Source organism: Eutrigla gurnardus (assembly GCF_963514095.1).
Source record: "Eutrigla gurnardus genome assembly, chromosome: 2".
Classification (NCBI taxonomy): Eukaryota; Metazoa; Chordata; class Actinopteri; order Perciformes; family Triglidae; genus Eutrigla; species Eutrigla gurnardus.
The window spans coordinates 10,722,227-10,735,759 of NC_139916.1; the positions used below are offsets into that span (position 1 = coordinate 10,722,227).

Genomic DNA, 13,533 nt, shown 5'->3' on the forward strand with positions numbered 1-13,533 from the left:
CTGCTGTACTCAATTCCCTTGATTCCCCTCACCACTCAAAATGTTTTAATCAATCTATACTTTATTTATTAGGAATAGCCTAGTGTCAATGCTGTTTATGATTTTTAAATCATGTATTTATGACATGTATTTGTTAGCAGAGCAGCAGAATCACTTGTTGACTGGAGGAATGCACTTCTGCTGTGAACAGCCAGGCTACTGCCTACTGAATCGGCGTTACCTAATGTAATGGAAATACGCTGTTACTGAGTAAAAGATTGTGGTCTGTTATAAATACATACATTGGTTATGTAAGTTAAACTATGTTATAAGATGTAAATTAAGTACGTAATTGAACTTAAGTACATACGTTGAAATAACTCACCGTTAACATCTGGAGTTTGTTTGACCCAACAATCCACCCTGACTTCCTTCCTCCCTTTATCGCTCTTTGTCAGTCTTTATACCACTTCACCGACTTCCTCTTTTGCTCCATGACATAATTACCTCAGCCACTAGAGGTCGTCACCTAACAACAAACATAAATATGGGTCATTAGATGTTCGTACGAACGACCCGCGGTGCCGTTTTTTTGTGGGAGGACAGTTGCTCTCCTTCAGTTGTAGAGGAAATGTAGAACAGGAAATAGTACTGAGAGCGGAACAACACTGATTCAGACCTGTGTAAGTGCCTTCTTCCTTTAACTTTGATTGTTGCACATTTGATCATTTTTATCTGAGGGACTTTCCGATGCTCGTGTGTCAATGCACAAATGAGGAGAGTAAAAAAAAGAATGACTTAAACCTTAATATAATATACCTTTGAGCCAGTTTCAACTCTTTGCGACATTAACTTCCACCCTGAAATCGAGTCAAACTAGTGGCTGCCTGGTAAGACAGAAATGTCTGCAATACAAAGTGGTAGGCCTAATAGACTAAAACATGCAAAACCACAAGTATTATCTTTACTGCGCTGTTGGATGTTCGTGTGGACAAATGTCTCCGGTAGTGAGAACATTTAATTCCAAAACATTTTTATATCAACAGGAACAATAATTATAATAGTTGCATTAAAGTAATAACTATTGAGTTAAAAAATACACACATTGGCTTTTCATGGGGTTTCTTTTTTGGCAACATTCACTTTCTATTCGTACTTTCAAACCAAACATATTTGCATGAGTTTTTCAGACAGACTCAGCACAGTGAAGTCATCATGTAAAACAATAGGGGTTTTGTTATAATTGTATAAAATTCTCATAATTGCAGGTTTGATATTTTTTATGGCTGATTTGAACCTTTTATGGTCACATTAAGGAGATGTATGTGTCGTAAAAAAACATGTGTTATTTATTCATAAGTCATTATGAAGTCAAATGCATAAGTAATCATTTGAAAAACAAATTAACCCTTTAACAACTGATAATGCAACTTTCAGACAATGCACATGTGTTCTGAATTAATAATCAAACCTGTATCATTTTTCTCTCTCTGTTTTTTTGGCCCTCTGACTCCACGTTGAGTTTCCTCAACGTATGATGTTACTAATCTCAATGTTTTAAAAGTCGCACGCAATGTAAATGTTAATAGTTAATGCTATTAATAACCAGAGTTTGCATCAACGCTACATTCTGTTTGGACGAGTTATCACATTGTTCCGTTCTGTTAAATACGCTGCATGAGAGACGGGTAATAACTCAAAATTAATCGTGAATGTATCAAACCTCAGTGGAAGCATTTTATGGTGGCGGCTGGTATTTAAGATCAAGTTTTTCATGTCCTTACTTGTTTCCTAGCAAGCTTAGTTCCGTCTGTATGGCCTGATATTTATCATTCCACGTGTTTTTCTGTAGCCCCTTTTAGTCAGCCTTTTCGTTGCGAGAGTATTGAGCCTTTTTCTGCCCCGTCGTCAGTTTAAATGCTCACCGAGGTGGAAAAGACGTAGTGAAGTTATGTGAGCAGGGTGACACGCCGCTCAAAGCGTAGCTCCAAAGCAGATAAAACACGGTAGTTGCTTATACGAGGCTGCTGTTATAAGCACCGACATGTTTATGATACACAACAACATCGCTTGCGCTTGAAGAGTCTTAAAAATAAGCGAGAGGAGCAAAAGTTCACCTTTCGTAGTTGTTTTGATGCATCGAGCTAATCAGAGTTCCGACACTCATTGAATAAGTCACACAGCCGACGAGTCCATAGACAAGACCGGGGTGCACTGTGGGAAGTCTCACTCATTCCGCAAAGCCGGGGTGCTATCTAAACGCAAACACTGCTGCAGCGTTACACCAAACTAAGTTCTATCTTAACGCTCCGGTTCGCAGCATATTTTGACTCTCCTCTCCAAACCTGTTTTTCAGGGCCTTTAACACGTATGTGTGATGTGTAACTGAAAAGGGTATCATCTTGAAAGAACAGCTGAATTTAAACACAAATGATGATATGGGTGCATGTTCATCTGAGCTGCTGTGTACTGACTAAATCATTTTTAATTGGAAGTACTCCAGTGTTTTCCTGCAATAACTCCGGAAATTACATAGGAAACTCATATCACATCATTGATATGATTATGTGATTTGGTCTTAATGAGCCATATTGTATATCAACATTGTAGACGTATTATGAAGCCCAGCCCATCAGTTTTCCATTTGGGATTTGTGTTTCCTGTCATATAAATAAAAAATACAAAATTAGCTCTAACAAGCTTTCCAATCAACAACCAGCTCTGCCTCAGTGTGTCGCCCCTTCAATCGCCTTGTTTAAAGTCCCTTAAATCACGCGATGATTTTCTGATGAGCTCCAGCTTTCCCGATCTCCTGTCAGCTTCTGTGTGTGTGTGTGTGTGTGTGTGCATGTGCGTGTGTGTGTATGTGTAAAAACTCGCTGCTTTAAGATGTTTTGACAGCGGCCTGCTGTTTTACTATCTCCCTGTGGCTTTGACATGACGTGGTCTCCATCACTGTGTGTTATTTCTTCTATGTGTGTGTCACTGTGTGTAAATCATCAGTTTATGGTGCATTCTGGCAGTATCCTGCTGTTTAAGTATTTTCCTGTGGCTCTGACAAATGCGTCAAGTCTGTCTCTGCACTGTGTTTTTTCGGTGGTGTGTGTGTGTGTGTCTGTGTGTCTGTCTGTCCGGCCGCCTGCTGTTTGACAGCCTCCTGTGCTGTTATCCAGTTCTGTCTGTCCATGGTGCTCTCTCTGTCTCTCTCTCTCTGTCTGTCTGTCTCTTCCTCCACAGTCTCGCACTACCTGAAAACACAGATAAACAGAAAAATAACAACAGGAATAAAGAACAAGTGCAAGTAAATGCTCGCAGTCGTCAACCCGCATCACAAATCCAGATTAGGGTGCAGATCCGTGAACACCAAGATTGTCTTCTTCAGGAAAAAGCTGTGCAAGTTGAGCTAAATAACAATGTTAATATGTTGAAGGCGGAATGTTTGCCACAACTTCGTTTAGGTTGCTAGCACGCTAACATTAGAAGATGCCACTGGTTTTGCAGGTATTTATTAAGAATTAAGAAAAAGATTGGACAAAATGTAAATTTGAGGAGGAGATTACCAACATTAATACAACTCAACTTGAACGCTTGCAGCGAAATTTCATGGCAATCCATCCAATCAGAGACATTTCACGCTGAACCACAAACGCAAACCTCATGTTGGCACTACTGGAAGAGTCATTAGGACGCATCGTCTGGGAAGCTTGCAGGTCTGTACCAAATTTCATGGCCATCCCCGGCGTGTGGTGAAATGACCGATTGACAGACTGACAGAGGAACTCTGCACTGCATTGCTAAAAAAGTGAAACTGTAAAACACAATGAAGTCAATGATTTAGATTTGTGCATGCAATAAAACAAAGTGCTCACTGGCACAATGATTTAAAAAACATCATCAATCTCATGCTGTTGTTTGGACACATTCTCCAATTCATTTTTTTTTCTTCCAGAGTGGGCAAAGAGGAGCATAGGCCCAGAAAGCTCCAGGATTATTGTGGGTCAACTTGGTTTGAGCTAATTTAATTGAAACAATGTGTTTGCATCGCTTAAGCACAAAATTCAACTAGCATGCTAAAGGCCTTGTGACGGGTCCAGCTTTATCACTCGATATAGGGATACTGTCCTGCATGGGTTCCCTGTGTCGAAGTCTGCTTTTAAGGCCTTCGTTGTTTCAGTTTTATGCTTGCTTGTTGTACATTCCTAAATTAATGTTTTAATGATGATTTACCTAAGGCAGCATAGAAGTGCATCCTCTGTAAATAGAATCAAGCGCAACAGGATGTTAACAGGGACGCAGCGTTATTGTCATCACAACCAGCTGGAGAAAACTGTGGGAAGACTTTTTGAACTTTCTGAGGGCCAAAAATAAAATAAACTTGTGTTCTATGTTTACCTGTCTGCTCTCAGATGTGGATTTGCAAATCTATTCCAGCTTGAACAGTTTTTTTCTCTCACAAGAGCCTTCTCATGAAATGTGCAATATAGGATAGTGGAAGCATTTCTATTGCCTCTCAACAGCTCTCAAAATGTGTCTTTCTGAAGTCAGATATATTAAATTGAAACAGGATATCTCTACTCTCTACTCTAATTTAATTTTGAAAAACAAAAAGGTTGTACTTTCCAATAATATTTCTCATTATAAGAGGTGAGGAGAAGAGGTGAAGAGAGGGGCAATGGGGGAGATACGTTCTGGAGGAGCCGGAACATTTTCAAACATTTTATTTTACGATTGAGATGTTAACTGTTGTTCCCTTGGAAATGATGAACCCTGGAAACATCAGTGGTGTGTAAATCAAGCTTGCTGGCATTAAAATATTTGGATCACTTTCTGATAGATTTACTCGTTTCCACATATTTCTCCAGAGGAGGGAGTTTTGATTGCTAAATGAAAGAAAATCCAACATTTATGCTTTCAATAAACGTTTGGATCCGTAGCTTCAAATCAAACCAGAGCAAATATACAGCCTGGATTTGCCACATCTGCAGTCATTTTTTTTTTTTTATGGATTTGAAACAAACATGTACGTCATTTAATTTTCCAAACCAACAAGAAGAACATAGGCCCAGATCTGCTAAGCTAATTGGTGGTCTAGCTTAACGTAAAGCGGAGGGAAAATGCATCTGGGGATGGTGGCGATGCATTCACCACGTAACCTCAACGGCCCTGTTGTGATTACAGCTTTTAACTGATTTATTACTATCAACCATGTCTTGTACGATACATCCATCCTGTCCGTGTGACCTTTGACCACTGGAGGGAGGTAACACAGTACATTACTCGAGCACTTTACTCCAGTAAAGAACCACAAAATTGTACTTCTACTCCCCTACACGTCAGGAAAGGAAAAATCCTACTCATTACTATTTACTTAATTTATGTAACAGCCACTTCTATTCGACACACAAAACAGATGCTGGTTAAATATGAGACATTGTTAAATATTACACACGTGTTTTCGGTTATGTTGCTGATTAGATCAGTTTTCAGGCTGGGATTTATGTGAGGTCAACGTGGACTGATAAAGTTGAAAATTGCCCCACCACCAAATTAACAGCAGAGCTTTTCAAGTAAATCCTTTTTCTTCCTGTTATTGTACATGGTAATAAACAAACCCAACAAATCAATATACAAATAACCAAGCCAACTTAAAGCCACAATTCCTTATCCAACAACTCAACAATGAAGACTTTCAGTACAATAATAAATCAAGTAAATATCTGTTACAACACAAAAAAGAGAAAGCAATTATCCCGTCAATACTTAATTCTACAAGTACTATTACCTAGAATCCACAAAAGATACATGTTCTTCATACATTTGATAGCAACCTATACTCCTCAAATCACAAACCCAACCAGTCAGTAACAGACACCTTTCTAAACAACCTGACGCTACCTACACTACCTACAGACCAAGCAAACACGATGCACCCCTTACCTCTGAAGAACTCAAGAAAGCCCTGAAGAATAAGCCACATAAAAAATCACCTGGACCAGATGGAGTTCCAGCAGACTAAACACAGACATACAATTAACAGTGTAAACAACTATTCACCTTATTGTTCTTTTCCCATTCGATTCACATTCCCTTGTCATCTTTAGTTATTAAGTAAAGATAGACTGGACTTTGGGACATTCTACCTTTTAAAAGTGATTTTGCTCATAATCATCATCATCATCATCATCATCATCATCATCATCATCATCATCATCATCACAGTTTTGCCTTGTTGGTGCTTCTGTCATGTCTTTAACAGTTTTAATGTTTGTGATTTCATCTTTGAATTGTTGTATAGCACTATTTGTTGTCACCTGTATTGCACCATTAGTTTTCATGTTGGGGACTTGTATTGCAGTATAAATACATAAAAAAAAAAACAAGAAAAAAAGAGACCAGGGAAAGTGCTGGAATTCATAAGGATGATCAGTTTTAGAGACGTGGCTGCCTCTTCTGGTGTGGTGCACAGTGTTGCCAAACACCAAACAGTGCAGAAACTCAATCCGACTGCTACTAAATCCTGCCAGGACTCTCGCATGCGCATAGATTCCTATCTCGTTTGAAGCAGGTGGCACAAGGGCGGCAGTTTCCTTCATGTCATCTATTTAAGGTCTCCAGTTTCAAATGCTTTTCATGCACTTTAAATCAATTTCACCCTTCAAATAAAACTTCAGCTGGAGCTCATTTTTTGGAAACATTATGTGGACTTTTTTTCTTTGCCTGAGGAGTTTACTGCCAGTGTGTAGGGTTGAATTCCACTCATGCTAAAAATGAGCGTAACCGATGGAGGCCAAAAGCATCTCTATAAAGACTAACGTAACTGTAACTCTAACATTGACACATGCTTTACATGACCACCATTGCCTGTTTGCTTCCCTTAGTTTAACCTGGATGAAGATCTGATTTCTCTCACTTCATCAGCAATATTCAAACTGCATATCGCTGCAATTGCCGGATGGAAGTGCACTCCTTATTCTAAGAGTCTTAACTCCGTCCAATAGGAATGCATACACTGACCTGGGACCAGCACACCCCCTGCCTCTTCATGGATGATAAACCCAGTAAGTAGTGCGATGAATGCATCCAAATGTAACGTAGTAAAAGTATTGATTTGTCTCCAAAACTTGTTGTAAACGTGAAAATGTTTGCTGTGACAGATTTAATGTAAGCCATCTGAATTCAGCGCAACTTGCTCTTTACAGTAGTCTTTGATATTTTCAAAGCAACTTCTCAATTCGCCCAAAAATTATGATTCAGATCACTTTTTCGTGGTGAAGATTTCACAAAACATGGTCCACAGCTGGAGACCCAAAGTGAATATTCAATAAATCAATGAATAAGACATTTCAAAGTCACACTTGAATCAATAAATGCAGACACAATATACAACATTAACGTGAATGTAATTATATTATGTTGCCTGTATTTATTGCTGTAATTATTTATAACTATGTTGGTGCATCTGTCACACAAGCACGGTGCCCAGACGATGTAGCCCAATGACTCTGGTAACCCCCTTACTTTTCCTCTAGCGCCACCACAAGTTTCACATTTGTGGTTTGGGGCAAGATGCCTCAACAACTTTTGGACGAATTACCATGAAATCAGTTATAAACATTTATGATCCCCTTCAGATAAAATGAGAGGAAAACAAAAGAGGGCCTGTCAATAAGAAACAGAACTCAAATCTGCATAAGCTGGAAAGTGAGGGGACTGCTGGTTCCACAGCTGCAACCACACTCCTATCGTCCCAAACTGGGGGTCCAGTTTTCACATGGAACTACTTTGTCCACTTCTTGGCATTACCTGGAAATCCTCTCATGACAGAAAGATGTATCCTGAATATTATATTTGTTCCCATACTTTCTGCGAAGGAGTGTGCGCTAATTTCATAAGAAGGGCGGTGGGCCTCTTTCCCTGGTAAAACCCTGAATTAAAAGCAGACAGTCTGCTCAGTGGGGATCTGGTTGAATCCACTTTTTCAACCAAAAAGAGGGAAATTCGGGGGAAGGAAGGGAAGACTAAGGGAACGTATACATCAGGTATGTGGAAAGGAGCACGGATTGCCATGCCATTCCTGCTTTTCTGATGCAATCTCTAAAGATGAAAGCAGCCTGATAAGACCAAATCCAGCTCCTTAAAGGGTTTAGGAATACTTCCTCAAGAAGAAGGGTCAACGTGACTGTATTAATTTTTCTGTCTTTGTGTTTTATCCATAAAAGGAGTGTCCTTTGTATAATATACAGAAATAAATATTGGGACATTCTACCTCTTAAAAGTGATATTTGCTCCAAAGAGAGAGCTGAAGTCTTAGCATCACCTCAGCATCACCCAGCTAGCTTCTGCAACACAATGCAGTTCATAACTCTTTCTTAAAACATAAAATGTATTCGTTTTACTCTCCATATTCTCAGTCAAATCAGCATCAACCACAGGACTTGGTGTTAGAAATTGACCCCTCTGGGATTTTAAACAAAGGCAAACAACGCTTAATTTTGTTAGCGTTAAAAAACAATGCAAACAAACAAAAACAATTTACCACTGCAGTTTCTTTCATATCTATGATATGAACCAACGCTCTCTTGTAATAGCCATTTTTCCAGCTTTTTAGCTGTAATCTTTGATGCGTAAAAACTTTTAAAGGGCTTATGGGAACTGCTGTTATGGAGTGAACAACATGTTATGTTCCAAGGCTGCATTTTTAGCAATTTGCTTTATTACAAATGTCAATGGGATGTCAATGACGATGTAGTTGAGTTGTTGGTAACAATACTGCTTCTGATTCATGGTTTGGAAACTGCATGCTTGTTCTTGCAAAGATTTAATCACTTATAATATACCTTGACATACGCTCATTAAAGAATGAATAAAATCAAAACATTACTGTTCATGCCAGAAAAACACTTAATAAAACGATTCCCATTTAACCACAAACTTGGCCTCATATTTCACATGTTAAAGCTAATAAAAGTAATCATAAATTGGAGCACAGTTGTTAAGTTGTGTAATGCTATAAGCCAATGAAAACTATGACGTCCTGTTCAATAAAAGCAGCAGGGCTGCGCAGAATGGCCCCAACCTCAGAGAAGAAAAGATGAATTCCGCAGCAGGGAGCAATATGAAAACAGCTTATTTATTTCTTATTTATTTTTATTTTGAGTGGTGTGATCAAGTTCAAGAGCTGGACTTATTTGTTAAAGAATGTTTTGTTTGTTTATTTCAGTTCCAAAACAAAACCTCTAAGAAAATCGATTAATTATTTCGAGTGAGAGCACCAACACGTTCCAATCTCATTATTAATTCATGTATAAATGTTGTGCACATAACAACTAAATATGAGTAAATACTATACATGATATTATGACAATGATGAGAAATGCCTACAATGTCATTTGCAGAAACTAAGGAGTACATTTGCATTTCTTTCAGAGCATCAAGAACAACTCACCTCTAATTTTAATCCCGTCTCTTACAAAATGACACCATCATAAAACAAAATTGCACTTTCAATTACATTTCGAGTGAAACATATTTTCTCCTGGATTACTGTCAAGGTTTTAAATGGTTTGAACAGGTATTTAATGCTGTAAATGGAAACATAGGTTAGGTTAAGAAAAAAGAAGGTCAATCTTAAAATTACTTTTAAACAAAACCAAAACAACAACACTGCTCGGTTAAACCTGGACACCAAAAGTTTGTGGTTTCACATGCGACGCATGGGGCAGTTGGGTGAAAGCCCTTTGTTTTTTGACCCATCTATCACCCCGACCTCCTGGCTAGCAGACTTACTTGAAACTAATTTGTGATAGGTCTGAAGCAAAAAGTAATATAAGACAAAGTATGTTTCCCTGAACACATAATTCACAATGCAGCTTTGTTGTGTGGGAATGGATTTTTTTTGGAGACAGTGCTGTTGACTTTCTGTTTTTAAAGCTGTGCTGTATATATCATGGTGTGTGCGTGTTTATGTCTACATGGTATTATGTATTATGTGTGTGTGTGTGTGCTGTTTTTATAACTTTTTGACCTCAGCCTGTGCAAATTACTAATTTCCTTCAAGAAGTTCCACGTGGTTTGAATTTCCAACCAGGATTAATTCTAGATTCTTGCTCTTCTCAAACTTGGAACAAGATTTCATTGAATCAGTTTAACCTTTCAGGCTCATTCGCTCTCATTCATTTGTGATACTAGAACCAAATCTGCACATGTGCCAACATGTTGAGATTGCATCTGCATGGTTGTTTGGTTCGTGCCAAAATTAGGGGCAGGCGGCCTGAAAGTTAGATTAGACTTCAATCTCTAGACACTAAGGGCCCTAGTTTCGTAGACCAGGCGCAGTCAGCTCTCAGCGCACCTGCGCCACGCCGACGGGGTGTGTCCGCCTGGACTTTGCAAGTTTCGTGCTCCACGCAGGCTCGCGCAGGCACTCCTCCCGTCTCGTCCACGCAAGTGGGAAAGAGGGAGGAGAAGAAGGCGGAGTGGGAGACGAGGAGGAGACGAGGCGTGGACTGGGATTAATACAGACGATTCAGATCTTCACCAATCAAATGAGCTCCTCTCCTCTCCTTTAATGCGTTAGAGGGAGGTTCAGTGCAAGATCCGTCACTTGACAACCCGATGACAGAAGCAGCGCCGCCGCTCCCACCACGCGCATCACGCGCTGTGCGCGCGTATCATAATAATAACAATGCCCATATTAGAGTATGAGTTTCCGTTACGCGTGCCATCCGCCTTTGATCTGACGTCAGATGTGACGGGACAATTTATATAGATATAAATTCACGTGTTGATTCAATTAGTTGCATTAAATAGAGTTTGTTGTGATTATTTATTGCATTTAAATGTGCCTGGAACTGTGGAAACCTGCCTGTGAGGTCTCGGTGACGTGTGCGCACTGCGCGCCGTCAGCCAAACTTCCACTCCGCCAGCTGTGATTCGCCTTGAATGAATGGACTTTATTTACGCCTTGCGCCGAGAGTAGACCAGGTTGGAGCTGGCGAGCTTTCAGCGCAGTCTCGGCGAGGCTTTTTGCCACGAAACTTCCGCTACGCCAAGCTGAATCTGTGACGCCTCCCCCTGCTGCGCCGCCACACCCATCTTGGTGCAGGCGATCCACCAAACTGCCAAACTGACCGTGCGCAAGGCTGCGCGGGTCGAAACTTGCATTGCGCCGGCTCCGCCACCCTGCGCCGCCCTGCGCTGCGCCATGAAACTAGGGCCCTAAATGTCAATGGGGACATGAGGAAGGAGCAGCTCGTTATCGCCACTGAGGTGCCCTTGAGCAAAGCACATCAAACCCCCTAAGTGCTCCAGTGGAGCTGCTCCAGCAGGTTTTACAACAATTAATGCAAAAAGACTGACAGGCCTTGTAGTTTTAAGAGCAGAACTCACCTCTCATGGGTGAATGGAGTCCAATTCTGATGATATGCGAATGTTCTCCTGGACAAAACAACAGCAGGAGAGACCCGAGTCAGAACATACATACATGTTAAAATGTAAGCTCACATAATGGCAAACGGAGAAGGCTATGAGTCTGAATACTTTCATACAGATGTAAACAAAAAGAAAAGGAAAAAAAGAACCCCCCTGTACATTTTTTGTGCTTTTTACTGCAAATCTAGTTTATTTCATCTGAAACGACAATTTAGAGGAGCAGAGCCCTTCCAAACACTCACAAACAACAATAAATACAACTTAACATCAAATGCAATGGAGGATTAAGTCTTATGATGGGGAGTTATTAGTATTTAAGCACAACAATTTAAAAAGCATAATGTTATGTTAAGTATTGGAATCCATCAAGTAAAACAGATGCAGGTGACCTCTTGATCCGATTATGAACAAACAACCCCCCCCCCCAATGAAGACTTTGTGCCCCTTTGCTTTATGTAATATGCAAATGTGATTTTATCATGGATGGATTTACATTGGAGTTAGTTGAAAGCCTGCTGCATCTCATACAGTATTTGATGACCTAAGACCGGCTGGAACAACATGCCTGTTATGTACTCCGACCGATTAAAGAAAATAAGCCGGGAGATAAATAAAGTACACTGTTTGTGTTGCTCCCCGTGCAGCATTTGTGGGATTTAACTCACAAAGGGTTCAAAGGAAATAAGATAATGCTGGGAAATTGGCCCATTTGATGAATAAATCAACCATACATCCCGGTGATCATTTTAAAATAATTTTTTATCTCCCAGTCATTAAAGACTAAACATGCTTTCCTGCAAATGCTCCCATTATTTTTGACGTAAACACAGCGGCTGAGGTCAGCAGCGAGGAGAGGGCGAGGCGATCGGTATTAGATTAGGTGGATAGCAGCAGCCTGTGGTGTGGCGCTGGTGCGAGCGGAGGTAGCCTGCTGCTGCGGCGTTGCACTCCGCTGCTGCACTCCGCTGCTGCTTGTTGAGGAGTCTACAGACACACTAGCAGCCCTGTGAGGCTGTACGGACATATATGATCCAAACATACATAAGAAGACCACTCACAACTTGCAATAGAATGTAATGAGATTCTGAGTTGCCATCAACACCCACGGACGTTGGCTAATCTCAATATGCATCACATTTTACACATCGACATGATGTGATATTTTGAAAAGCTGAAATGCAGCGCTGATGTTGGCTCATGTTGCTCAGGATCACTTACTGCCTCTCGTGTAATGTTCATTTCATCTATATGTTTTTCTGAAAGAGACAAATTCAGTATATGTAGAAAAGCGTGCAATGCATCACAGCATCTGTAGATACTGGTAAGTTCTAATGCCCATCCTGAGCCTTTAATATAACACATTTGAAACTTATACATACAAAATTAAACAATTTTGTTGATCTCATAGAAACAGCAGTATAAATAGATATATGTTAATGTACATATATGGATACGTGTGCAGCATACACATACATTACTAACTAAAATATGACATCATTATTATAACTGCACCTGTGGAAATGAATGTAACATGACTAAAACATGCATATTTCTAGATCAATTTGTTCATTTGGTTTATAAAATTTCTGAAGAGAGCCTTAGAATGTCATCACACTTTTAATTGAACCACCTCAGAAGACAATGACAACTGTCAATCTGTCAAAATTGAGAGGCTGGAACTAAGTGATGTTGAATCTGGTTGCGGGTTTATCATCTGTCAAGTAACTAATCAATAATTGACTTATTATTTCAAGCTTTAGCTTTTAACAATGCCAGTATTATTGATGGATTCATTTGTATTTATAAGGTTGTTATGCGTGTTGCTTGCGTGTTGCCAGTGTGGCATATTTGGTGTTGTATGCGTTGTGAGTCACTCCAAGTGTTATGTGTGAGCCAATGTGTATGTTGGACTGGGCTGAATCCCACAGATCTCAAGCCAGTGAGCCTCCTGGTGTTTTACAGAGAAAACAGCTGGAGGCTTTGATATTTGTTGCAAAAAATGTATTTACTGGTGTTCATATGTTGTTGATTCTATTATTCCCCTGCAGCAGTTAATGAGGAAAGTTTCGCTGTCAGAATGGTTATTGTCTATAAAATGTTACATTTCAGCCAAATGTGTTATTA

At 39.8% G+C, this 13,533-nt stretch overlaps 1 protein-coding gene across 1 annotated transcript in view; it reads right to left on the minus strand.

The window, feature by feature from the left end:
• Window positions 1-2,376: 2,376 nt before the first annotated feature.
• The window catches only part of raly (RALY heterogeneous nuclear ribonucleoprotein), a 120,108-nt gene continuing 108,951 nt past the window's right edge, over window positions 2,377-13,533 (minus strand). The window contains exons 8-9 of the mRNA XM_084026580.1: window positions 11,368-11,415; window positions 2,377-3,227 (exon numbers count right to left, since the gene is read on the minus strand). Coding sequence (XP_083882706.1) covers window positions 11,371-11,415 — 45 coding nt within the window. The 3' untranslated portion in view covers window positions 2,377-3,227; window positions 11,368-11,370. The remainder of the gene's footprint in view (window positions 3,228-11,367; window positions 11,416-13,533) is intronic.